The following is a 26,074-nucleotide window of genomic DNA, read 5'->3' on the forward strand; positions in this document are numbered from 1 at the left end:
CCAAGCAAGTTGGAGTTTCAACTTAAAGGGACAGAACGCCGGTTCCAGGTATAAAAGCTTATTAAGCCGGCTCGCGCTGGCTCCATAAATCCATAGGTTATTAGCTGTTTGCTTTCAGCCAATCCCTCCTTAAAGAGATGCATATTAAGAGAGAGAGAAGGAGAGAGAACAACAAATGAAAACCATCACTTTGCACTTGACTTTTAGTGCAGCGGTTCTGGAAATACTGTGCTCATTATCTCGATTAGAGGAGAAAGACTTTCTGAAAACTCAAATGCACACAGACCCTAAAGTGGGGGGGGGGGAGGGGGGATGACAGGGGGACGGGCCAAGGGACGCAAGGTAAGAATGCCCATGCCGTGGGTAGGACGGGATGAAAACGGCCTCCCCGGAAACCAGAGATGTCGGGAGGCGGGACTCGGCCACAAGGGGAAAAGCCACGTGGATGCTGGAATATTTCCACCCAGGGCAATGGCGATGGTGATGACTGTGATAGTAATAATTATAGTTATAATGACAGTAAAAATGTTAGGTAATACCTGCCGCCATTCGCCACCTTTATACACCAGCCGCTGCTGAAGGTGGTAGAAGGTAACCGGGAGAGGTTTTCAAGTCTAATAGTGCAGTTAAGGGTTCTGAAGTCAGGCTGCCTCAGTTTCCACATCTGTAAAACGGGAGCGGCAGTGCCTTCCTTGCAGAGGCCGGGTGAGGGGTGCTGAGGGTGAAGCCCACGCTAAATGGCTAGCCGGCTGCTACCCGTCCCACCAAGCTGCCACCACCTCGTTTCACAGACCAGGAAACCGATGTCCTAAAGGCTAGGTCCCTCGCCAAGGTCAAAGAGCCGGTACATGTCAGAGCCGGGATTTCAAACTCGCCATCTGGATCCAAAGCCCGTGGTCCTCACGCACGCCCTCCTGGGCGGGTCACACCAGCATGGCCACGTCTTCTGGCACTGTGAACAGTGGGTCCTGTCTGAGGCTGGGGCAGGCTCGGGGATGCGGCCTCCCCTGGAAGGGAGTGAGAAGACAAACTCACCCCCAGAGAGATTCGCCCTCAAAGCCTCTCACAGCAGGCCTCGGTACTGAAACACGATCGCACTCCGCGATCCAGGGAGAATTACAAAGTTCAGGAAGGAAAATAATCCAAGTGCCTCCATCATAAACACCCTGCATTGGGCGAGGAGGGGAGGTGACCCTTGCTGTGCCGATAAGTGCCCTGCGCCACCACACACATGCATGCACACACACACCGTACCTGCTCGTCTACACTCACGTGTACGCGTGAAAACACATACGCGTGAGTGTGTATATGCGCGTACCCACACACGCGCTCACACGTGCACACGTATGAACACGTGCATGCATACACACACGTTCACATACCCGCCAACGTACGTGCACACACCCACACGCTCACATATACACACACACTACACACGTAGACGCACAGGCACACACACAGAGACACTCACACATAAACACACAAGCACACAGGGCCTTTTATTACGGGGTCTGTGCCAGGCCCAAGGACACTGGCAGAGGCAATGGGAAAAACCAGGGAGAAAATTACATGAGGCAATGTTTGGCTCCAAATAAAAAAGCCATGGAATGTTTTCCCTCAAGTCTTGGGTATTTTCTTGCAGGCCCACTCAGACCCGGATCAAGCAAGGACGTCAGATCAGGTCAGCCTTGCCCACAAGGAACCCCTGACCGCCCCGACCCCCGTGGCGAGCCAGCTGCAATCCTCCTGATGCTAACAGCCCCTGGCCCGGTGGGGCTGGGACGGGACATCCCAGGCAACCGGCACCCACGGAGGCCACAGTCCATCTGCTCGTGGACCATCTCCCCATCAAACACACGCTCAGCAAACCGGGGCCGGGACTCGGTCCTGACCCTCTGACTCCCCCCGCCACACGCACACCCCACCCCCGCCCCTGCTCTGCAAGCCTCTGCAGCCTGGCTGGGTGACATCACACTCCAGTGGGCTCCAAGCTGCTCTTCCTGAAAAGATGCACGTCTTAGAAGATGCAGACTAAAAATACTCCTGGCTTCTCAGAGCCAGTTTACAAAAATAATTATATTTTCTTAAAAAAAAAAATAGATTATAGGCAAGTATGTGTCCAGCTATTTTTAGTTCCTATTCAGCTCTGCTAATTTTTTCTCATAATAATCACTGCAGACTTTTTTTTAAAGCCACCCCCCCCCCTTGTTAATAATTGTGTTCTGATCTGGCACAGGGACAGGACTTGGAGTGGGGGGAGGGGTACACAACCTTCTATAAAACATGGAAGTCTGAGTTTTGCCCAAAGGTGGCGGCATCTGAAAATCACCAAATTCCTGGGGGCAAGGTGGCTATCTCACTGAAGACCAGCTCCAGGCTCAACCCAGTACATCTCTGTCGCATATGCCTGAATCGGTCCCGAAACTTGGTTGTTCACAAGGGACACCAAAATGGGGTTCCTGCCCTGAAGGGGCTTCCAATCCAGCAAGGGGTATGTTGTGGGTTGAAGAGTGCCCCCCCACCAACAAGATGTCCATAACCAAATCCCTGGAATCTGTGACCGTGATCTCACTGGGAAGAAGGATCACTGCAGGTGTAATTAAGTTCCAGATTTGAGATAAGATCGCCCTGGATTATCCGGGTGAGCTCTAAGTGTAATGACAACTGTTCTTTTAGTTTTAATTGTCCAGGAGAGGAGAAGACAGGCCCCAAGGATGAGGCCATGACCACAGCAGCAGAGCTACAGGATGTGGTCACAGCCAAGGAACGCCGGGAGCCACAGAAGCTGGAGGAGACCAGGAACTGATCCTCTCCTGGAGCCTCCAGAGGGAGCAAAGACCTTCCAACACCTTGAGTTTGGACTTGTGGCCAGCAAAACTGCGAGGTGACAAATTTCTGTTGTTGGAAGCCACCTCGCCTGTGGTCATTAGCTACTAGGAACTAATACAGGGCAACAGAAACCACAGCCTTACATAATAATCCTCACTGAGCCCCAGAATCACTTCCCCCAGCCCCCTTGCACAAAGGACCCGAGGCCACCCCATCACAGAGGCAGACCCAGGAAGACGTCCTACAGTGCAACTCAGGGGGCCGCCCGTCCCATTCCTCCCAGCCCCGCGGGGGAAGCAAGGCTGGCATGATGATACCCAAGAGATGGGGACCCAGAGAGGCTCGCAGAGAGGCAGGGCGGGACCCAGGACACCAACGGGCTCTCCCTTGCTCCCAGGTGTCCCCACTCTAAAGTGTGCGGCTCTTCCTGCTACACCGAACCCAAACCAACACCCTGAGGACACAGCAGAAAGGAAAGTGAAAACTGTCCACTTGCAGAATTTTCTTCCCCAAACTCTCAAGCTAGCAAAATGTTTAGCTGACTGCTAAAAATCAGCAGCCTGGGAGACAGGCCGTCCCTGGGAAGAAGCACTTAGAAGAAAAATAAGAGACCCTCACCCCAGGGTGAGAGACCCTCAAAGGAAACATCCTGGGGGACGTGGCCCGGCACGACGGCCACAGGCGCCACGTCTGAGCCCAGCAAGAGCTGGCCGCATCCCAGACCCTCCCGTTTTACCAGGTAACTCGGGCCAGTTGTTGTCCACACCCGAGTCTCGGGGGCGGGGGGGGGGGGGGGGGGGCGCACAGTATCAGGTGAAGAAGTGTAGAAACCAGGACTCTGGAGCACTGCTGAGGCGGAACGTGAAATACCAGCTCCTCAGTAAGTAAAACTGAGCACAGAATGACCACGTGGTCCAGCGATTCCTCTTCCCCGTGCACGGAAGCACCCTTCTCGACAGCCAGAAACAAGCATCCCTCGCAGGATGAATGAACAAACACAACGCGGCGTAGCCACACGAGGCACTATCATTCGTCCGGCAATTCTGGGGCGCCTGGGTGGCTCAGTCGGTTAAGCGTCCAACTCTTTTTTTTTTTTTTTTTTTTTTTAACGTTTATTTATTTTTGAGACAGAGGGAGACAGAGCATGAACAGGGGAGGGGCAGAGAGAGAGGGAGACACAGAGTCTGAAACAGGCTCCAGGCTCTGAGCGGTCAGCACAGAGCCTGACGCGGGGCTTGAACCCACGGACCGTGAGATCATGACCTGAGCCGAAGTCGGACGCCCAACCGACCGAGCCACCCAGGTGCCCCATAAGCGTCCAACTCTTGATGTGGGTTCAGGTCATGATCTCACGGTTCGTGAGCGCGAGCCCCGTGTCGGGCTCTGCACTGATGGTACAGAGCCTGCTTGGGACTCTCTCTCTCTCTCTCTCTCTCTCTCTGCCCCTCCCCTGCTCGCTCACCCGTGCTTGCTCTCTCTCAAAGTAAATATCTTTTTTTTTTTTTTAAAGGAAGGCAATTCTGACCTGTGCTACAACATGCACGAACCCTGAGAACATCGAGCTGAGTGAAATACACCAGTCACAGAAGGAGAAACATTGTCTGATTCCTCTTCCATGGGATACTCACAAACGTCAAACTCGTAGAGACAGAAAGTAGAATGCGGGACGGGAGAAGTGGGGGACTTAGCTTTCAATGGGGACGGAGTTTAGTTTGGGAGAACAGACGTTCTGGAGCTGGCCGGGGGTGGGGGTGTAGCACTGGAACGCAGAACAATGTGAATATACTTCATGTTGCAGAACCATACACTTAAAAAACGGCTAAAAGGATAACTTGTGTACGCTTTACCACAGATTACAAAAAAAAAAAAAAAAAAAAAAAGATCCAGCAGAAATATCTTCACACCCTTGTGAGAAAGCATCGGCGGAGATGACACTTACAGAGCCCGTGGCACACGGTGGGCCCACAAGCAGTGGCTCCTTTTGCTATCAGATCGAGACTAAAATGAGGGGCACCTGGGTGGCTCAGTGGGTTGAGTGTCCGACGCTTGATTTCGGCTCAGGTCATGATCTCAGGGTTCATGAGTTCGAGCCCCACGTCGGGCTCTGCGCTGATGGTGCGGAACCCGCTTGGGGACCTCTCTCTGTCCCTTCCCGGCTCAGGATCGCGCGCTCGCTCTCTCTCTCTCTCTCCCTCTCTCTCAAAATAAATAAACTTTCTAAAAGAAGACTAAAACGAGGCACTTGTTAACAAAGCACACGCCAAGCCCAGAAAGGGTGCATCAGGAGGCACGGGCTAAATACAGCTCTCAGGGCCGACGTGTGCATCCGGGGCCCCTCCCATCAGCCATTCCCCACCTCCTATTAACAAAGGCATGGATTCAAAATGTCTGGATTTACGAAAAGATTCCAAACGTCCCTGTCTCTGCAGGTAGTGACTCCATTTCTGCGTTAGCCTCTTCCAAGAAGTCCCAAGTCCTCTGACCCCTTCGGCTGAAGTCTTCGGCCTGAAGTACAGGCGCTCTTATTATCCAGGGCTCCGGCCAGCCCCGCAGCACTCCAGGATAATTTCATTAGCTCACGCCTCTCCCTCTGGGGCTCCCACTCACACCTGCCAGGTAGCAGGCCAGCAGGAGGGTGGTCTGGGAGCCAGAGAGCAAGGACAGGAGCAGGCTGTGTCCCCTAGACCCAAGGAGACCTGGGTTCAAATCCCACGTCCACTGCCGACCAGCTGTGCAATTTCGGGCACATTCCACCACCTCCCTGGCCTGTCTCCTCCCCTGCAAACTACAGAATAGGCTGTAGGGAAAGAAGGTGCTGGGAAGCTTGAAATGTCTAGGAAGGCCCTGCGGAGGGCCTGACACGCAGTGAGGGCCCAGAAATGGTAACCCGACCATAACCGGGTGGCCCCACTGCCAAATGTAAGAAAGACCCTGCCAGGGCTGACGTTCCCACGCCCACTGACCACACACCCCGGTCACACGCCCAGCCCCAAGAAGGGGCCTGAAGAGGTGAGCAGGTGGCACTTCTCCTCAGGTGTGATGGCAGGCTGTGTGCAAAATCCCACCCCGAGGGACCCCTGCCCGCCAAGGGTTTCTCCCCACAGATTTTTGGATTAAACCGGCCAGCCTTGATTATGTTTGGATAAACTATATTTCACGGCTTAGACTATTTGGGTTTGATTGTGAAATATGTACAGCACACAGCCCCTCCACCTTGCCTGGCCCTCGGGTTTAAAAAGTCAAGCACAGTTTGCTCCCCTCCACCAAGAAAAAAAAAAAAAAAAGACAACACCTCGAGCTTTAAGGACGACACAAGTCTGTTTCTCTCCGGTGAAGAAAAACTGCTTCTAGGGGACTGTGTACCAAAAATGAGGCAGTAACTAACAGCGTTCTGTGTCTCCTCTTTTCTCTCACAGACACGAACACGACCCCTCCAGGGCCCGGCCGTCTACCAGCATCTCCGGGGCACCTACAGGACCACGGCCACCCGGGCACCGGAAACCCAGAGATGCGGAGTCACACAGACCCGATAGAGGCTTCAATGAGGCCACCTGCCGTCTCCCAGACCCCCAGCCAGACCCCAGAAACCCAATTTGAGGGCGAGGACATAAGAAAAAATTTTACCCATGCCCCAGGCTTCAACCTTCCCTCTGGTGGCCTGAGGGTTGGTTACTCTGTGTCCCTAGCAGTCACTCACAGCTCAGACCTCTCGGGGGCAGCCAGAGCTGGAGGGGGCTCTCTGGGTCAGCAGGACCCCTCCCAGCTGACACCCACATCCACATTTGTCACTGGGCACCCGCTGGAAGAAGCTGCCTGGCCTCCAGCCTCACCTTCCCCATCAGGAAAATCCCAGGTCTGCAGGGACCTCCCTGCTCCTGTAAGCCTGGTCCTTTCAATTTTCTCCAGCAGAGAAAGGGTATCCCAGAGCACGCGGTTCACGTTCATTGTGCACCCCTACCACCGTGGCAAGACCCCCAACTGCGCTCATTCCCGGACCCCCACGCCCTGCCCCCGATCAGGCAGCAGCACGGCCGGCGAATGAAGGGAGACCTTGGGGACGCTCCCAGGCCCATGTCCAAACGTGGTCTGCTCTCCCACCTCGAGCTGCATTCCCGCTGCCCCTGTTTGAGCCACTGTGCACCCCAACGGGAAACAGGAGGGGAGAGCTACAAGCTGGGGGCCCCACGGTCCTCATGAGCAAAAGGAGAGGGGGGCTGCCTCTTCTTAGGGGCGTTAGGAGGATGGGGTGGCCTGAGCAAAGTTTGCCAAGTGACCGGTGGGAAACACTGGCAAGTCACAGGAGCAGGGCCAACGGTAATCTCCCAGGCAGCAAGCACACTTGCAAAGAAATGGCAGCCACGTGGGCATCGGGCACGGGGCACCCGAGGGTTCTCGACAGCCCGGCGGCCTCCTTCTTGTCCCTCCCCTCTCCCCTTGCCTCCGCTTCTGCACACGCTGGTGCTCAGCCGTGGCCACCCCATCGCAGTGGCCACGCGGCGGAGCCTCCGGATGATGAGCAGGTACTTCCAGTGACTCCATTTCACAGGGAAGGAAACTGAGACCCAGCCCAGGGTCACATATTCCCACCCAGGCACCTTGAGAACAAGGACGGAGCACGGTCCCACAGGGCCCACGGCTCTCCGCACAGTACGCGTCCGCAGTGACATTTCGTTTCAAGCACGAATCGGCACCACAGAGCCCCGAGAAGGGGTGCAGAAGCCAGGGATCAGAGCACAACCACAGAACGTCTCAAGCCTAGGGCACACGGAGGCGTGTCCCAACCGCAGATGGCAACACTGAGGGCCCAAGAAGCTGAACGTTCAGGGCTCCTCGGAGCAAAAACTCTGCCGCCGAGTCACATCGTCCGTTTCACGCGGCTTCAGCCGGACGGTGACCCCCTCCCCGGTTTGCAGTCTGAACACTCAAGGAGGTAACAGGGCCTAGCGGGCAGAGCATCAAGGACCCAGAGCTCGTGTCGCACGCAGCCTGTGCCCCGGTGACCCACCCAGATGAGGAAGGCGTTCGACGGGGTGATCTCTTGCGACCCCTGGTCCTAGGTCAGCAGCCAGGAAGTCAAGCCTCAGGTCCGCTGAGGCGAACCCACGTCTGGACTCCTCCGCTCCACGTGGAGGGCCCCAGCCTCCTCGGCCACGTGCTCTGAGATGTCTGATGTCGGTGGCCAGCGCCTCACATCCACTGACTGCTTTAAGGCGCTGCATCCAGTGCCGCATTAAAAATTAATTACACATGCTATTTTATTGCCAGTGCATAATGTAATGAGCACCAGCTGTGCTAAACAGCCAAACTCCTTTTTAAGACAGCTATAAAAAAAAAAAAGAAGAAAGAAAGAAAAGAAAAAGAAAGGAAGAAAGGAAGAAAGAAAGAAAGAGAAAGAAAGAAAGAAACTGCACTTCCAAATGCCTCTCCTGTCAGAGCAGGGAAACAGCAACATCTTGTACGGATTTGAACAGAATTCTTTGATTTAGCTCTGCCTTCAGAACGTCCGAAGGGCCGGCTCAGAGTGAAATGGGATCTGGCGTGGCTGCAGTGGTCTCCTCTCCGGGACGCTGCTGGGACCCCTTTTATCCGAGGACAGTCATGCCGGTAGGTGCCCCTGCCTCAGTCCCGCCCCCCTCCCCCACTAGGCAGCACTGAGCTCTGTCTGGTCCCTGGAGACCCAGCGCCTTTGGATCCCGTAGGTGTCAGAGCAGACGCGACTTCCCGGGTAGAGGGCTTTCCTGGGGTGCTCCCAGGCCCTGCTGCCCTCTGCCCCCTCCCTCCATCCCCGGGGCTTTGCAGCTCTCCGTGGCTTCTCCTGGTACCTCCCCCAGTCACGAAAGGAGGCATCTGGGCTCTAGAGACAGGCGGTCCAGGGCAGCCTCTGCAGCGGTGTGATCCCGAGAGGCAGGAGGACACCACAACAGAACGCGGAACAGGCAAGAATCACTCATGGGTTGTAAATGCTGGCCCACCGGCCCCCTCGGCAAGGTAGACATCGCAAGGCGTACAGATGACTCTTTAAATTTTTAATGACTCCCCTGCGAGCCCTTTTTCTGCAGCGAGCCAGCCCCCATTGACACCGGGACCCGGTCAGCCCAGGCAGACTCACAGCAAATGCAACTTCGCGAAGGAAATCGCAAGAGCACGTCGCGAACCTTCCCCAGACGGAGTGCTTCTGTCCACACGCGTTCCCCCAACGCTCACTTCTCTTCTTCACCCCCATACTCACCCCTCCCTCCAGAGTCTCCAGGGAGGCCCTCATGCCCTACTGGGGCGCCCCTGCACCCCCTGCACCAGGAGAGAGGCGGCGAGCCGGTGGGGGCCTGGCTGGTGCTGCCACCCCGGTCGGCATCACCCTCTGGCTTCCCACTGATCCTCCGGTGTTAATCAAACCCAGTCCAGAATGAAACTGCAGCATGCTTCTTGTTCTGGTATAAAAAGTGCAAAGCACAGACCATATCATTAACATAAAACTTCCAGAAATAAGGCCACTTTCCAGACAGACTGTATTAATTGCATCAAGCTTGCACAGCTAGGGTGGTCTAGTCCACAGTGTCCCATTGGATGGCTCCGGTTATAAAAACCGACACAAATGAACACTGGGATATAATTGAAGGAGGACACGATACCGTCTACTGTTAAACCCTACTATTTACTTACAGGTATTTTTGTATCTTTATTGTCCCTTTAACCCATGCCAAGAAACCCCAGATTAGTTAAATAACACAGCAAGCACAATTTCAGTAGAAAAGTAAATTGAATTTAACTTTACAAGATTGCCCTGTGATTTCAGCATCTGCTAATGGCTGCAACTGACTCCTTCCATTAAATCCAAACACTTCCACTCCCGTGAGACCTTGAACTTCACCAGGCGCGTGTATCAATCACTGTGGCTGATGACCGTTTGTGGCTTTTAAATACGCAATGACGTTCCTCGGTTCCCTGTCCACCTCACGATGCTGGTACATGATCTGAGCCAGCCAAGAGGCTGAAGGCCTCTAAGAGTGGAAACTGGAGGTCCAGCTTGAAGGAAAACTCCACACGGCGCGGGACACGTAACGACGTGGTGTTGTAAAACCCGTTCTGCTCGAGCATGAATCAGAACTTCCACAGAGCTTACTCAGCGTGAGGCACTGGGCTCGGCACCTGGCATATATGACCTCATCCGATCCTGAAAACAATCTTGCAAGGCATGTACATGTACTATCATTACCCCCATTTTATAGGTGAGGAAACTGAGGAGCGAGGAGGGAAATGACTTGCCCAAGGTCACAAAGCCATAAAGGGCAGCAGCCTTCACGCAGGCAGTGGGTACGTTCTAACGACTGCCTGCCACTCTTAGAAACCTCAGAAAGGGGAAAGGTTCAGGGGAGCCAAAGCCCAGAGGTTTTCAAACCGTTCTCTGAACACCCCACCCCTGCCCTGGGAACCTTAACCAAGTCACGTGCCCAGTCATCCACAGCAGCCTGTAACTGAAACTGCAATGATCAGTATCGTCTGTTTTAGAAGTCAAACGTGGAGTCTCATTTTTAAACGTCATGTCAATAGATGATATGATGCCTAGGTAAGTGTATATAGGCATATATATTTTTTTATTACAGAAGAGGAAACAGGCCCAGAGAGGGAGACTGGCTTATTCAAGGTTACCGGCCAGGTGGCGCAAAGGCCGGGACCACAGGCCGAGGACGCCACGGGCGCACCCTGGAGTGGTTCCTACATGAAATTTCTCGGGGGAGAAACTTCAGTTTCCAGGAATGCCCAGACTCAAAGCCCCCCCCCCCATTATTTCAGCAGAGTCAAAAAGCAACAAAGAGCCCAAATCCCTTCTCCCCACCGTGACCATCAGGAGGTCTGGGGTTGGGGTCCTGGGAGGCGGGGCTGTCTGGGACACCAGCAGCCAGAGAGATACACAAACACACAAACCTGTGTGGCTTTCTCCCCCATAAAATCACATCCTTCTATAAATAACTCTGAACGCATTCACGGGCATGCAATTAACCTGTGTGAAACACGGTTACTCCGGGGTTTTCCGTATTAATTTGAAGAGATAGGTTCAGTGCATCCTGATCTGCAAAGAGACAAAACAAAGTGAGGACGGTGGCCCCTCTCCGTCTTTACAGAGGACTGCTTCTTCCTAACGGGTTACTGTGGATTTAATGACTGCATTCCAACTACTAATTAAATAGGCACTAAAAACACTTCAGCAAACAGCCCAGTGCCAGGGACAGAAGCCACAAAGGGACAAAAACCTTCGGAGCAGGATATTTTCAGGTATTGAAACTGATCAGAAAGGATGGGGGGAACAACCCAGAGCAGACTAACGAACGGGGACCCGACAGGGAACGAAGACGGTGCTGGAAGTCACGGCCCAGCTAGCACCAGAGGCCGAGGACAGGCCTCTGAAGAGGGTCAGGAAGGGGGGTCCCAGAGACCCCAGGAACAGAGCCCACCCTGCCTCACCCTCCTCCCTGAGCACCGACATCAATTTGGGGGCTGCTCACGGACTCTAAGCCTTCAGAGTATCAAGCTCTAAAACCCAAGAAGGCCTCTAAGCCAGCAGAGCCAGTACGAAAGATGAAGCAGGTTCTGGACGATCAGCCAGGGTCAAATCCCACCTCCGCCCTCCCATCCCCTGCAAAGCGTCCTCTCTGCGGGACCCTGATCCCGCTCTCCCCATCTCCACTCATGCAAGCTGCCAGAGGCCAGGGGTCCACCATGCCTGACTCCTTGGCTTGCCCAGTGCCACCAACTAGGTGCCCAAGAAAGGGCTTTTCGTGTAAGAATGAATGAATGGACGTGAGCTATCAGACCTCCACATCTCCGAGCCTCATGTCTTCATCTGTAAAGTGGGGAGAGTGACGTCCTAAGGTTCCTATGAGAATTGAATCCAAGAAGGCACACGAAAGGCCCAGCGCACTGGCTACACAGCAGACCCTCCACGCACAGTCCCTAGAAGGAAGTGGGCGGTAGGGCGGCTGCGGGCGAGCGTGTGAGCGCATCCAGCGCGAACACCCCTGGATGCAAGCAGGGGCACGAGGCTCCGTGGGAAGAGGGTGACCTGGGTGGGAGGCATCCCGAAGACAGCCACTCAGCCTCCCCAGACCTCTGCTTCCCCATCTGCAAAATGGGGATGTAACAGCTCCCGCTCAGCACGGCGGCAGCTTCTAAGCAGAGCCAGAGCCAGCAGAGGGTTAAGCAAAGCCCCGGGTGCACCTCTGCCGGGGAAATCATGTTTCTGTACCGCAGACCTTGACCGAGTCTAGTCATAAACACTCAGGCTGATCTTTGATAGCGCGACCCCCCGCGTGGTTGCAGGGGCTGCAGCACTAATCACAGGAAGCCACGAGAGCAGGGCAACCGCCCAGACGAAGCAGGCATCGCTCGCTCAGCAAGCAGGGATCACAGCACGGACCTACAGAGCTGGGGCGGGAGCCCCAATCCCCCAGGGGCACTAGGGTGGCCGCAAGCAGGGGGCTGGCTTCTTTGCCAGTGGTGCCGACCCCTTCCCGGACATGTTTAGTCTTTGCTTTGTGACCTCCAGGTATAAGCCCACCAGACATCGGAGCGGGAGCTGCTGAAGGCTGCAGGCCACCTGACCAGCAGGAAGGCCTAGGGACTTCTGGCCCCTGCAGCCAGGGCCACCTGGCTCCACCACGGACAGTCCCTCCAGACAGTTTCAATTAAAGCACAATCTGTCCGGTAACAATCGTTTTCCTTTCTCTACCCAAATCAAGGGAAAGCCTGTAAGACGCCTGGGGACAAAGTTGAGACCAACTGAATCTGCCCCAGCTCTGCACCCACCCTTCTCCTTTCCTGGCCCCTGCCTGGAAACCAGGCCTCAGGACCCTCACCACCACCTGTGTCTACGTCAGCATCCTGGCACCAGGCCCTGACCAGGAGAGGAGGGGGCGGGAGGCCTCGGCCTGCCATTTCCAGGGACCCTGGGCCACAGCACGAGTGCGGGTCGTGTTCGGGAAGAGAGATGGGGAGGGTGATGGAAAACAGGTCTTTCCACTGTGCTGACCCCCCGTCTGCCCATCTGTATACTGCGCAGCCGCAAAGACCTGCAGAGAGGCGCACAGTAGGCGTGTGCACAGCCCCACCCCACAGGAACCCCACAAGGCTTCACCCCCTCCCACCGCCACAGCTGAAGGGCTCCTTCAGAGTGACTCTTCTGTCTCAGAGTTAATGGGCAACACATTCTGGCCAAGAGAAACTCAGCATTTTGGACGGCTCCAGCGATGGACACGGGCAGCCAGGGAGGGAATCTTCTCCCAGCGCTGCCTTCGGGGAGGGGGGCAGTGACTGGGGTGGGGGAGAGGGGATGGCCGTGGCGGGGGCAGAAGAAAACCTCAGATGTTAAGCGTTATCCAATTAAGGTTTAGCTAAACAGCCCAAAGAGATGAAATCTGGAAGCTGAAGGAATGCATTCTGGGAGTGAGACCCTCGCAAAGGGCGGAGGCGTCCGGGGACCTCCTAAGTGATGGGGACAGGGGCACCAGTGTGCAGTTCCGCTGACGTCCTTCACCACTTCCCCGGTGCCCCACTGGGGTGGGACCACACATCCTCCCTGGGTCCCCACCTTGCCCAGCCCACCTGGGAGAGGCAGCGGCCGGCCCTGCCCAGGGCACACCCCGCCACCCCTGGGACCCCGCCCCCCCCGCCACCGCGGCCGTCTGTTACCTGACAACTGACACTGGCATCCAAAGGGAGCCTCCGTCTGACCCTCACCCTGAGTCCCGTCACCCGAGACCGGGCGTGCGCTGCAGCACGGCAGGGGGAAGCAGGGCGGCGGGGCGCCCAGGGTGCGCAGAGGTGGAGTGATCACGGATGAGTGAGGGTGGGAGGAGGCAGCTATGGGGGCCGTCGCTGGCAGCTGGGCAGGCCTGCACGGCCCTGGAGAAAAAACAATAAAAAAGACTGGTCAGTCGGGCCCTGGACCGTACAAGGGACCCGGGGTGCGGGACAGGGGCCCGGGGCAGAGGGCTGCAGGCCACCCTTCCAGAGTGGGAGGCCCCGGGGTGCCAGGCTTCCCTGCAGGGAAGGCACCTGGGCACAGGCTGGGGGAGCGGGTAAGAGGCCATGGGAAGTGGGGGGTGAGGGGTGAGGGGGTCCTACTTCCACAGCTGCCAGGTTGGGCCGTCTTGGGACCAGACTCCCATCCCTGGGTGGGCGGGGGCAAAAGAAGCTGTCAGGGCCCCTGTACCCAGGAAGACCCCCACCCGCCATGTGGGGGCTTCTAGAGTGTTCTGGATCTGTCTTCCTCTGGGGATTCGTTCCCAGAAATCTGGGCCACCCCCCCTCTGGAAGAGCTGGGAAGCGCCAAGCCACCACCGTTGGCCCTATCAGGACGGGCTGTGTGTTCAGGCCTCGAACACCTCAGTCTACCTCTGAGCACCTGGGCACCAGTTAGCCTGCGGCCTGGCGGACGGCCAGCTGGTGTCTCTCTCCAGCCCAGCGTCCTCTTTAGCAACTTGAGCAGAAAGCACACGGCACACAAGCCCCCAGGCCTTTCGAGAGGCTTTGAACGCTCCCCCCACCCCAGGAAAACCCGGGCACTGCCCACCACCCCTCTTAACACCTCCGCCCTGGCTGGGACATCTCCGCCCCCCCCCCCCCCCGCCCCCCAGTCTAACAGCCACGACGCAGGGCCAGGAGCTTGGCTTGCCTCCGCCCAGCCCCACAGCTCGCAGGCTCCCCAGCAAGGCCTGCGTTTGATTTGGCCGTTTATCTTAAATGGCTAAGAGACCACCAGGGCAAAAGTCTGTGTGAAGCCCTTGCCAAAACCACAAGTGAAGAAGCCCGAATTCCCCGGGTAAATAATCGAGCAGGGAAGCATCAGGGAGACAAAAAGAAAACATCAACGAGATGAGGGGCAGCTGGGCCCTGGGCCAGCTCTGCCAAGGAGGCCACCCGAGGCCGCTCACCACCCCGCACGGATCTGCAGGGTGGAGGTCTGCCCACTTTGTGGCCCCCACAAGGGATTCCCCCATCCAGGAGAACCACGGGACCCTGCAAGCCCACTCCGAGCCAGGATCCTGTCAGTCCTCATCCTGAGTGAGCTTCCCAACACGTCCACGGGGCAGGGCTTGGGAGACCCACTGCGCAGACCAGGAAGCCGGTGACGTGACCACAGAAAACTGTAGACGCCAGCAGCCAGCCCCGCCAAACCCTGGCCGCCTGGCTCCGGGAACCAGAACTCTCTAGCTACAGCACCTGCCTCTACAAAACGTGTGCTATCCAGGGCTGGGGGCCTCAGGACCCCTGAGAAGCCCTGCAAATGTCCTGCCAAGAAGCCAAAGCCACGTGGACTCCCCTGGGCCAATGAGGACCTCGGATGAGGCTAAGCTCGGGACCCGGGGCGTTGCTGAGCCCAGGACGGTCCCAGGAGGGCACGGCCAATGACCCCACACAGTTCCAGCCACACATTCCGTGCAAGCCCCCAAGTAAGGTAGACACCTAAGGCCAGCGTCACCTGCCTCCTCCCAGAAGCCTGCCCTGGCCAGTCCTTGCCTAAACCCCCACCCCAGCACTGGACACTGCACATTCGGCCCTGTCCTCGTCAGTCTGGCTTCGCCCCACGGAAGGCTCCCGACAGGGCTTTGTGCAGAGCACCTACCACAGCAGGCAGTTCACCACCAATACGTCACTCAGCAGGGAAAACTGTCCCCGTCCCAGAGGGGGTGCTGGAGCTCCGGGAAATCTGAGACTTGAACCCAGTTGCATCTCCAAAGGCCGGATATGTCCCGCCAGCCCTCGGGCTGCAGCTGGGGTGGAGTGACTGGGGTGCCCTGGGATGCTGAGAAGAAGGGCCGCGTGGAGCAGAGGGAAGCTGGAGGGTCCCTGGGCTCAGTAAGGCCACGGGAGGCTGAAAAAGAGCAAACCCAGGCCTCCAGGCTCTGGGTGAAGCAGTGACACAGCCACCACCATTTACCATGGCTAAGAAAGAGTGACAGGAGTGTCCGGGGCCTGATGACTGTCTTCCCAAGCGGTGACGGAGCAGGACCTGGGTCTCCAAGGTTGCGAGGAAGGGTCAAAGGGCAGGTCCAGCCACAAACCTCTCCTTCTGGAAGGGCCAGGCTTAGGCCAGGGCCTGTAAAGGCAAGGTCGTCCCCCAACTCAGGTAGCGGTGGGGGCCATGCTGCCCCCTGGAGGGGCTTCCAAAAGCCTCCTTAAGAATTCCAACCTCACTGAGGACCACCTGCTCTAGGGGCTGGCTCAGAGGAGGCAGGGAGAGGACAGCAAGAGCGAGTGGCTTCTAACCCTAAGCTGCCCACAGAGGACACTCCAGATGCTCTCCGAGGACCTCCGACCTGGGGGGATCCCCCTCACCCGGAGCAACTTAAACCTGGAGCTCAGTCCAAAGGTGGATACTCCAGAAAACCTCTTCTGAAGCTAGAGCAAAAGCGGAAGGTGACCCCGAAAGCCACCCATCGTGTGATAGTCAATGTCCACAGTAGGCAAATCCATAGAGACAGAATGTAGACAAGAGGTTGCCAGTGGCTGGGGGCAGGGGCATGAAGGCTGGTGGGTGGACAAGAGGTGGCCAGTGGCTGGGGTTTCCGCTGGGGGTGATGAACGGTTCTGGAATTAGTGGTGGTGATGGTCGCACAACGCCGCGAATATACTCAAAATCACCAACTGCACACCTTAGGCGAGGACTGTCTCTGGCCTCAGCAGGCTTCCCAGGCCACCTCCCAGCCCTCACCGGTCCTCGAGGAAGAAGTGTCTGCATTCAGAAGTGCAGACAGGAAATCGAGAATGCACCTGACAGAGCACTTGAGGCAACACGCTGGCAACACAGAGGAAGCCCGGAGCTCAGAAGCAGCCTTGGAGCAGAGGGAGCAGAGGCGTGGGTCCAATCCCCTCTGCCATTTCCTGGCCACGTGACCTGGGGCGAGTCACCTTCTCGGAGCCCTGCCTCTAAAGGAAGGTCAGGGCAAGCCTGGCCGGAGCCTGGCTTCTAGCGAACACTCACTGGATAAACGGCTACTATGGTCCATTTATTTTCCACTCTGGAACTTTTCCTGCTCCCTGTGGGTCTTCCCACAGCCTGGCGGGGAATGCCTGCCGGGTGCTCTCCTGGCTCTGGAAAGCACCCGCAGAGCCCTGCAAGACACTCTTTTACAAACGATTCTAGGTGGGTTCCCCCTCTGGGATTGGAACAGCACCCAGGTATGTGGCACAGGGACACCAAGACGCCATGTCAGCTTTATTCAGGATCCAGGTGGCTTAAAAATAAAGCCCTGGCTGGCTCGATTCCTTGTCATGGAAGTTCACTTTCATTAGGGGAAAAAAAAAAAAAAAAAAACAACGAATACACGTATCATAGTATTTAGGACCAGTGACCCCCACCCTCACAAATGAAGAAATGGAGGCTCACAGAGGTTAGAATGTTGCTCTAGAGGCCCCAAAAGGTCCAAAAATAAGATCCCTAAAAACGTTTCTTAGGCTCCAAATCAGGATGTAAGGCAGTTTGCAAGGCATCCTTTCCGTGGGGGTCTGGAACCTGCCGCGCTCTCTCCTAGAGGGGCCCTGCAGATAGATGTTCCTGCTTGGTACTCACACATGCGCACTACCCCCGAGCACGCCCACGCCCACCGGCATGTAGACACAAAAAAACGCGCCCGGAAAAGCCCGAGCCTGGTCGTGAGGGGAGCATGCACCTTTCCCAGTGCTGAATCCTCGGGCGCCCCTCCCACGCGGAGGGTTCCAGATTCCCGGCGAGCGCCAGGCGCTCGGGAAGACGCGGTGCAGGAGACGTGTATTTTTCTCCCTACTGGTGCTTTTCAATTGATACATTTTTTAAGCCAAGAACTCCTACTGATAGCGCAAAAATGAGTCATAGATCAAGGAGGGAGACAGACAGGGAGCGAGCGCTGGTGAGTGAGGGCCACTAGCAAGGAAACCTGACAATCCCCGCGCCCCCTCCCCCCCATGCCAAGACATTAATTCTCACAAGTCGGAGAAAATTACTATGCATGAATGCAAAAAGCATGATCAGGAGTAATTAACATGGCTTCATATGCAAATTTTATTAATGCAGAAGTACAAAGTCATTATGCAAATGAAACTTACGTCAACTCTCTTGACAAATATTCATCTCTGAGGCTCAAGTTTCTCCCTTTTTATTTATTTATTTAATTCCCCCCCCCCTTTTTTTTCCTGGGTTCTTTTTTTTTTTAAGAGGGGGTGCGGGGGTAGTGCTGGTGACCGCTTCAGCAGCAGCAAGCCATGAGGGCTGTTTGACAAGTTTGCAAAGTTGTTTTTCAACCGGAGAAATTTATTCTTGCATTGTTGATTTTTTTTTTTTTTTGTACAAGACAGCTCATAGGAGAAGAGGAAAAAATTAAAAAAAAAATTTTTTTTAAAAATTAAAAAAAAAAAAAAAAAAGCTCTGGGCAGCAGGCAGCCAATCAAAACGCCAGAGCCTGTAATGAGGGCGATTGATGGCTGTTTGGCTTTTACTGCAGGGTAATGAACTAGAATCCAGTCTGAGGAGGGGGGAAAATATGAATATTCATGAGACTGTGCTCCTGCCTTTGATGATTAAAGAAATTTTTAATATTCAAATAAGCGCTTGCCAAGTGATTAACAAAGAACATGCACGCAGAAATATGGAAATGTGAGCCGGGAAAGATTTGAGAGGCGAAGAGACTGCTGGAAAGGCAGCCCCAAATTTCATAAACAAGATCGGCAGATAACCCAACTCGCACGCGGGCAAATAAAAACATTTCTTTCGGATCGCTTAAATATTTTGCCAGCTACTTTGTCTTAAGGATGATCAAAATGCTATGTATGGGGGGGGGGGCGCGGGGAGAGAGACCGAGGAACCGAGTAAAGTCAAATGCACTGCTCGCATGTAAGAAACATCCCAATTCTAGCCCCCCTCCCCCCAACACCGACGGGAAATCAGGACTCTTTTTCCGGTTTGCTAGACAGAGAGGATGGAGGGAAGCCAGCTCAGGCTTGAAAACCCAATGCTTGAGGTTCAGGCCTGACTGTTTTGGGGCACCCACCGCCCAACAGTGATGGGGCCTGGGTTGGCACATCAGGACGGGTGGTCATGAGTTGCTTCTAGGCTGGCCCAAAGGCCCGAGACGGTGGATGGTGAGATCTAGAGAGCTGAGGGGCTCCCCTGGAATCGGACCCTGGTCAAAACACATAAACAAGGTGGTCACGGCGAATAAACGGGGGCACGTCTTGGGAAGTTGCGAGGACTCAGCCTTCCCACGGGGCCTGGCCTGGGCATCCTCAGAGCCACCGAGGGGAGAGCCCCACCGATGGCGTGCAGGCTTCATTAGCTGTGCGCTCGGGCCGCTGGCTCATACTTTAACAGCTCCACCATGGGTTCACATGGAAGCACATAATAACAGTATTAGCTGGTAAAATGATCCTGCAGTTAAAATACATCTAATTAGCAGCCGATGACATCCATTTTGGCAATTTCCTATTTGAAACAAGTGGAGCACCACCTTAAATGAGACAGGCAATGGCTACTCACCCCACAAGACCCAGCCTTCCCACCATTTGTCTCTCTCAGCTCTCTCTTTGGGGGGGGGGGGGGGCGAAGACAGCAGGAAGAGAGAAGGATTCTAAGCAGCCTTCTTTGTTACTCAATTTCAGAGCTACACCAGTTGGGGGTGGGGGGGGACGGGGCACTCAGAAAATAAATTCCCTCACTCCACAGGTATCATTTAATGTCCTTTTCTTCATTTTTAACCACCAAGGGCTGGTAACCAGCAAACGCTAGAACTTGCTTTTTCATTTCGTTATAAAATACATCATCATCATCATCATCATCATCATCATCATGAACAACAAAGCAGAAAGGGAATCCAAGCATTTACGTGAACGCCATGTAAGTCACCATGAAAACCCACAGATGTCAGGACAGGTCCCCAAGACAGGCCAAGGGAGCAGGCTGTGTGTGCAGCCCGGCTCAGCTCCGTGCACCAGAGCATTTGGGGGATCGAGAAATTCTCTGCGGGGAGCTGAGGCCACCAAGTCCCCACCTCCCACTTTTGGATCCTCCTTCTAAGTCAGGCCAAGTCTGAGTGCCCATCACGGGTCTCTGGTCCTTGCTGCAACGGCTTTGAGTTCGGGGGTGCACGTGTTAGCGTCCTTTAAAAGACAAGCAACAGAAAGGGGAAATGAGGTCTCACAGGGTTTGCACAGCTGTGTTTAAAGACATCCTCCAGGGCCATCACATGGGGGCCATAAAAACAAAGCTCCAATGGGAGCTGGGCCTTTACTCTGGCTTCCTGCTAAAAACGGCAGCCCTTTCACATGGCTGGGAGGGTGGGGATTCCTTCCCGTGCAGGTGAGAGGGCCTGCCTGGTTTCCCGACGGCCTAGAGAGGGCTACTGCGGGTGCCAGGCAGCGGGGAGCGGTGGGCTTGCCAAGGGCCTCCAAGAACATCTCTGGGCTTGAGGCCAGTCCAACTGCCATTTCCCCAGTGACCATCCAGAGACCCCTACATGCCCTCATGGCCCTCGTGGACACCAGGGTGCCGAGAAGGCTGGGCCACCGAGCGGAGGCCAGAAGCAAATCCCTTCCAGCACCCCGAGACAGGCCACCTTCCGCCTCACGCCTCCCCCTTCGCGCACTCCTGAGATCTGTCACAGTGAATCACCGCTTCAACTATTTTTCGCTCCCCAGCATGCTGAACATTTAATGCATCCCCGAAAAGGGAGAGGCAAGGCAAAGCAATGACCGTGCCCTTCGACAACACTTCCACCAAGGTTTGGAAAGGGAAGGTCGTCCCCGGCCGCTGCATCCTGTAGTCAGAAGCAGGCACACACGCCCACCCCATCTCCGGGTCCAAAAGCACCTGTTTCAATGGCCACCGACCCCAATTTCCTCAAGATGCAAGAAGCCGAAACACTCTGGGGCAACGCCCCGGGCCAAGGATCTGTAAGGGTTACATCACAGATTTCAAAACCTTCTATGGCCCTTCCAAAAGGCCCGGTAAAGTAGCAAAGGAAATGTCAGGTGCTACTCGGGAGGAAGGATGTGTCTGAATCATATTCTGCCAACGCTTCAGGGTAAACTGACCAAGTGCTCGGGGCTGACCACTCCACCCCCAAGTGGACATCTGCCAGGGAAAACGTACAGCTTCAACTCTTCTGCTCATCATCCAGGGAAATCCCTAGAGCCCTCTCAGCTGCTGGAATGCAAATAAACCGCCATCATTTGTCCTCTGGCCGGGATGCTGAGGCCTCTGAACCACAGCTTTGAGACGCACACAGAAAAACAGACAGGAGTCCTCTCGGGTGACCTCAGCAGTCAGGGTCCACCAGATCGGGGCCCACGCTCCTGGAATGGGCAGGCCTGGGCACAACAGAAGGTGAAACCAGATGTTTCACCCGTTAGAAAAATGTGCATATGCACATCTAGTAGACAGAGATGATACATATATGCATATACACACAGACATGCATATATCAGCAACGTAGGCCACGTTCAAATGTCTCCATGCATACCGGGGAATCCACAGAGGCCAAGGACAAAGAGGAGTTGACAGATTCTCTGAATCTCACCATTAAAAACAGCTGGTCAATACCCAGCAGAGAAATTTGCCCCTTTTCCCCAGATTCAGACTTTCTGATCAGAGGCTGGGTAGCTGCTTCAGTCTTCCAGTTTCTGCCCTGGACTGCGATTTACCCAAGATCCTTCAGTCATGGCCTATTACGTTACACTAGGAGCCACTGACAGTACATCACGCACACCTTCCCAAAGCACTCCTGGAGACAAAGCGCATCCTATGAACTGAAGTAAAAAGCTGGATAAGTCATCTGGATTCCAAACATCTAGAATTTGGGACTTGGGGTCAGGACCCCATGCCCCTTTCCCAGATGGGCACTTTGTGGCCAGACTCCAATGATAGCCTTGGCCAGGCATCTCTTAGGCGTGTCCCTCCCCATGAACACTCCCCGTGGAGTGCATTAGTTTAGAGTTGGTGGGGGGACAGGGAGGGACCTCAGTCAAGACAGAAGCCACATGTCACAGGAGGGAAATACACCACGAGATGACTCTCCAAGATTTGGTGCCTACAGTGAGTTTTAAACTAAGGACACTCTCCCCCCCACCCCACCCCCATCAGCATCCACTGTACCTGACATCTGAGGAATGACCTGGAAACACTGAATCCTGACACTTGTTAAAAAGCTGGTCCTCTACAGAACATGTTTAAAAACTGGTGAGTTCAAAAAGTTGTTGCGGTTTGCAGGCCCCACAAACTCCCAACACTGGCTTTGGCTCAGCCCCCACGCACAGAGAATGCGATGTAGTAAATAGAAGGGGGAGGTCTGAACTCTGAGCATCCCACAGAATCGAGAATGAAAACAACTCAGCACAGCCAATAAAAAAGCACATCAAGAAAACAGAGTGCCCAGAAAGGAGGTTACTGCAAGGACTCCAAGCCAGAGGCAGCCAGGAAAAGGGACAGCAGTCCCAGGTACAGACAGAGTCGTGGATTTGAGGAATGTTGAGAGCATCATCAACCTTTATTAAGACTGGACTCTAAAATCCCTACCTGCACAGTAAGGGAATGTGCAACCATGAGGGCCAGCAGGGTTTCTTGTTTTAGAGGGAAAGAAATTGAACTTGGTGAGTAGGTGGGGAAGGAAGGAAGGAAGGAAGGAAGGAAGGAAGGAAGGAAGGAAGGAAGGAAAAAAGGAAGGAAGGAGAAGAAAGGAAGGGAGGGAGGGAGGGAAAGAAGGAAGGATGGAAGGAAGGAGGGGAAGAAGGAGGAGGAGGAGGAGGAGGAAGAAGGGAAGGATGAAAAAAGAAAGGAAAATAGGAGGAAAGAAAGAACAAATTGTAGAAAAGGAGTCACTGCTATAGTTTAAATGCATTTGTTGGTTTCGCTTACATGTGTGAGAATTACGTGCAACCATGTCTAACATCAATAAAAAAATCCAGCTCTCCCCTGCCTTTTGCTGTTGATGGAGTCTTTTGTTTTTCTCTCCTTTTTCATTCTTCCTACCTCCTACTAATGGACATAGAGAATACTGAGGCGCGCTGCTTTGCATCCCGTAAGAACAAAATCTTTCTGTGGCCTCTTTATGTTTCCAAGCCAAGTCTGAAATGTCACTGCCTAAAACATTGAGCAGGCCTGTAATTACTTTCAACAAAGTAGCTCCTTTAAACGGAGTTTTCTGCATGTAGACGGCATGTAATATACATATTGTGAGCCTTCCTTTCAGCATGGGTAGCATTTGACGGCTACAATCACAAATTTTCTTCTAAGGGAGCAGGCTGACAGCCACCTTCTTCCTTGTTTTTTGACGTGAAATCCATTTTCTTCTCCTGACACACTGACGGTGATATGCAGTGTGTGCACAACAAAATTTGTAAAAATTAACACTTCGCGGGATTAATTGAATAAAGATTGTTAGCACATTAACACGGGGAATGCTGCTCCTTAGGCTTCAATCTAGCCACGCTCCCCGAGCCACTGCCAGTGTAACAGAGGTTTACAAGCAGCTGAGGTTTATGCCGCTATTTAATGTAATTAAAGAAACCGGTAGCACAGTCCTCCATGGAAATATCATTTCTATTGCAGGGTATTCCCATTAGAAATTGGGGGAAATCATAGCACGCGGACTTTGATTTTGTTGTAATTTTTTTTTTTTTTCCCCTTGGCTGTCTTTGAAACGGAGCCGATGTGCTGGGGCCTCAGACAGAACCCACTGCAGAAACCCAGCAAAGATTCCCGGATAAGACAAGCCTGGGGTAGGAGCGTTCAGCGTTGTCTTTTTTTTTTTTTTTTTTTTTAATGGTTTTTGAAACTGCTCAAAAAAAAAAAAAATGTTGTTTTTTTTTTTTTAATCTGTTGTCTCGGCTGCAATTCTCTGCCCAGCAAACAGCATATCATGACAATGACTTTTCAGATTACCCCCCGCCCCGCCCCCCCCCCCCCCCTGCAAAGGACAGGGTGGATAAAGATGCAGAAAAAGGGAGGGGTCTCCCTGGCCACTCTTCTATATAAACAATGATAGCTCCAGACCCGGATCAGGACTAGAATCTAACGGTAACCTCAGAGGAAGAGCACAGAGCAGGCACTGCTCAAGAAGGCCTCAGAAACGAAACACACACAACCAACCAGAAAAAAAGAAAAACAGAATCTTTACACCACATCATCCAAAATGGCAGAGAAAATGAAGTCTTGGGGCTGAAGGGATGGGAGCCTGACTCAGCTCTCCAGGCCTAAGCATCCTCTCCTATCCGAAGGCTGCCTCCTGCCCTTGGAGCCGCCAAGTGCAGACGAACGTGAGACCTGTCTCTAAACGTGCACCTGCTCCGCGCGTGTCCCTGTGCCACGGGGGTGACTGCATGGGATTTTTTTTTTCTTCCCCAAGTGCATTTTAATGCTCTTATGCTACATCCTAATTTCTTGGGGGGAGGAAAAAAAACATCAGTGTCACTAAAAAAACGTCACTCTGTTTTGCAAAATCCAGCAGCTTCCTTGGCAGCAAGAAAGGCTGGCTGGCATTATCCCCTCATTTGACAAAACTACTATTTCTGGGCATGTGCTCAAAAACAGGTAGGAAGCAAATGCTGAGAAATAAGGAAGTAAAAACAGGCAACAGATTTTTCACTACCAAGAATGCCAAGCGTAAACACGATTTATTTAGCTGTGTTTAACGTGCCTGTCCTCTATGCAACTAGGAGCCCACTTGGGTTGAAGGAAGGGTGGGGAGGAGGGGACAGGAAGAGGGAGCAGGGGACAACGGGGACAGAGAGAGGAGGCAGGCGGTTCTGTAAGAGGACTTCCTAAACGGTTCGGTTCAGTTTTAGGAGAACAAGATTCTTCTGCCCCGAAATACACGCATGTGTCAAAAGAAGGCAACATTAATATGCCAGTTAATTAACGAGCCGCCACTAACAAAGATACAAGACCCAGCTCCTGCAAACAATATTCACATGGGCGTCGCGCAATCTTCTTGCCCACTTCCCCAGTCTTTCTGCAAAGCCTTGGTCTGGGGGCTGGGACAGAGGCTGAGGCCCCTCAAGCTGGTGGGAGGGGGTTCTGAGCTTCGAAGTCCAGACACGGGGGAGAGGGGGGAAGTATCGCTGCCCTCCCTGCCCATCCTCACAGGGCCACGTGGAACTGAGCGAGATCTGTATTCAATTAAGGAGCACCAGACAGCTTCTGGCTCCTTGCCTGCACCAAAGCAGGCTACGGGTATCTGCTGTGCCCCCCCACCCTACCCTGGCTCTAATGCTAGGGAACAAGGGCTCTATCAAGTCCCCGGTGGAGAAGGCAGAGTGCCACGCTGCCCCCCCCCCCCCCCCCGCCAACCCCCAAACTCAAGCCTGGGGTCTGAGTCCTGCCGGGGTGAACCAACAAAATACATAAAGCAAGCATCTGTATTTTCTAACTGGTGAGACTAAACCAGAGGTTTTGGGCCCTGCCAGAGGTCCTTCCTTTTAAAAATCTAATTCAGGTTCCACTCAGCATTGGCTGGAAAAAAGGAACCAAGCCTCATCAAAAGATAAACAACAACCCAAAAGTAAGATGGAGACCCAAAAGGACAGTCAGGGCTCCCCGTTTCCCCAGTGAAGGTGCCATTTCAGAACAGCCAGCTGTGTGCTCTGGGAGCATAAATGCCTATTTTTGTTAGCTTTGAGAGGTGGTGGCCAAAAAAAAAAAAAAAAAAAAAAAGGAGAATTTCCTCACCAGTATGCACCGACTTCCTTCCTCCTCTGCACCTAACAAGACTGTGCACTTAAATGCTGCCTGCTGTATGCATTCCTCTGCACCCCCAAGTCTACACCCCCTCTGCCCAACCCCTGTCCTTCTGGGGCCACACTGCAAACGTCAGTAAAGATACCTCTTCTGGTATATTCAGGTCAAGAGTAACAGCTAACCCCACTCCGTGTTAAGATTCTGAATCACGTGACAGTCCCCAACAGGAACAAAGAGCTGGGGTGGCGTGTCAGTCCCCCAAAATGAATGGCAATCGGGGAGAGGTATTTCCTACTGGTATTAGGTTACTAAATTGAAAATTCAAACCCTCCCCCTTAGACTCCCCCCTAAATCCCCTAATTCTTCCTCCTTGCATTGAAAATGACATGCTACACAAGTAGCTATTTGATTCCTTTCCCTTTTGCAAATTAGTCACCCTGCCCCCGTGGACTGAACAACATTAGAGTCTATACTTTTGCGATGTCTCTGAAATCAGCAATTACTTCACTCTCGCGGAATGGTTGGTTTTCGTATCTGGATACGGTGGCA

At 54.0% G+C, this 26,074-nt stretch overlaps 1 protein-coding gene across 4 annotated transcripts in view; it reads right to left on the minus strand.

Annotated features, from left to right (window-relative positions):
- The window catches only part of BCL11B (BAF chromatin remodeling complex subunit BCL11B), a 92,659-nt gene that overhangs the window by 38,345 nt on the left and 28,240 nt on the right, over window positions 1-26,074 (minus strand). For 2 of the 4 annotated variants that reach the window (XM_042944245.1, XM_042944244.1), the window contains exon 3: window positions 13,513-13,725. The exons of the other annotated variants lie outside the window; for them this stretch is intronic. In XM_042944245.1, the coding sequence (XP_042800179.1) occupies window positions 13,513-13,725 (213 nt within the window). The remainder of the gene's footprint in view (window positions 1-13,512; window positions 13,726-26,074) is intronic. 4 annotated transcript variants of the gene reach the window in all.

The sequence above is a fragment of the Panthera leo genome, chromosome B3, assembly GCF_018350215.1.
Source record: "Panthera leo isolate Ple1 chromosome B3, P.leo_Ple1_pat1.1, whole genome shotgun sequence".
In the NCBI taxonomy this organism is placed as follows: Eukaryota; Metazoa; Chordata; class Mammalia; order Carnivora; family Felidae; genus Panthera; species Panthera leo.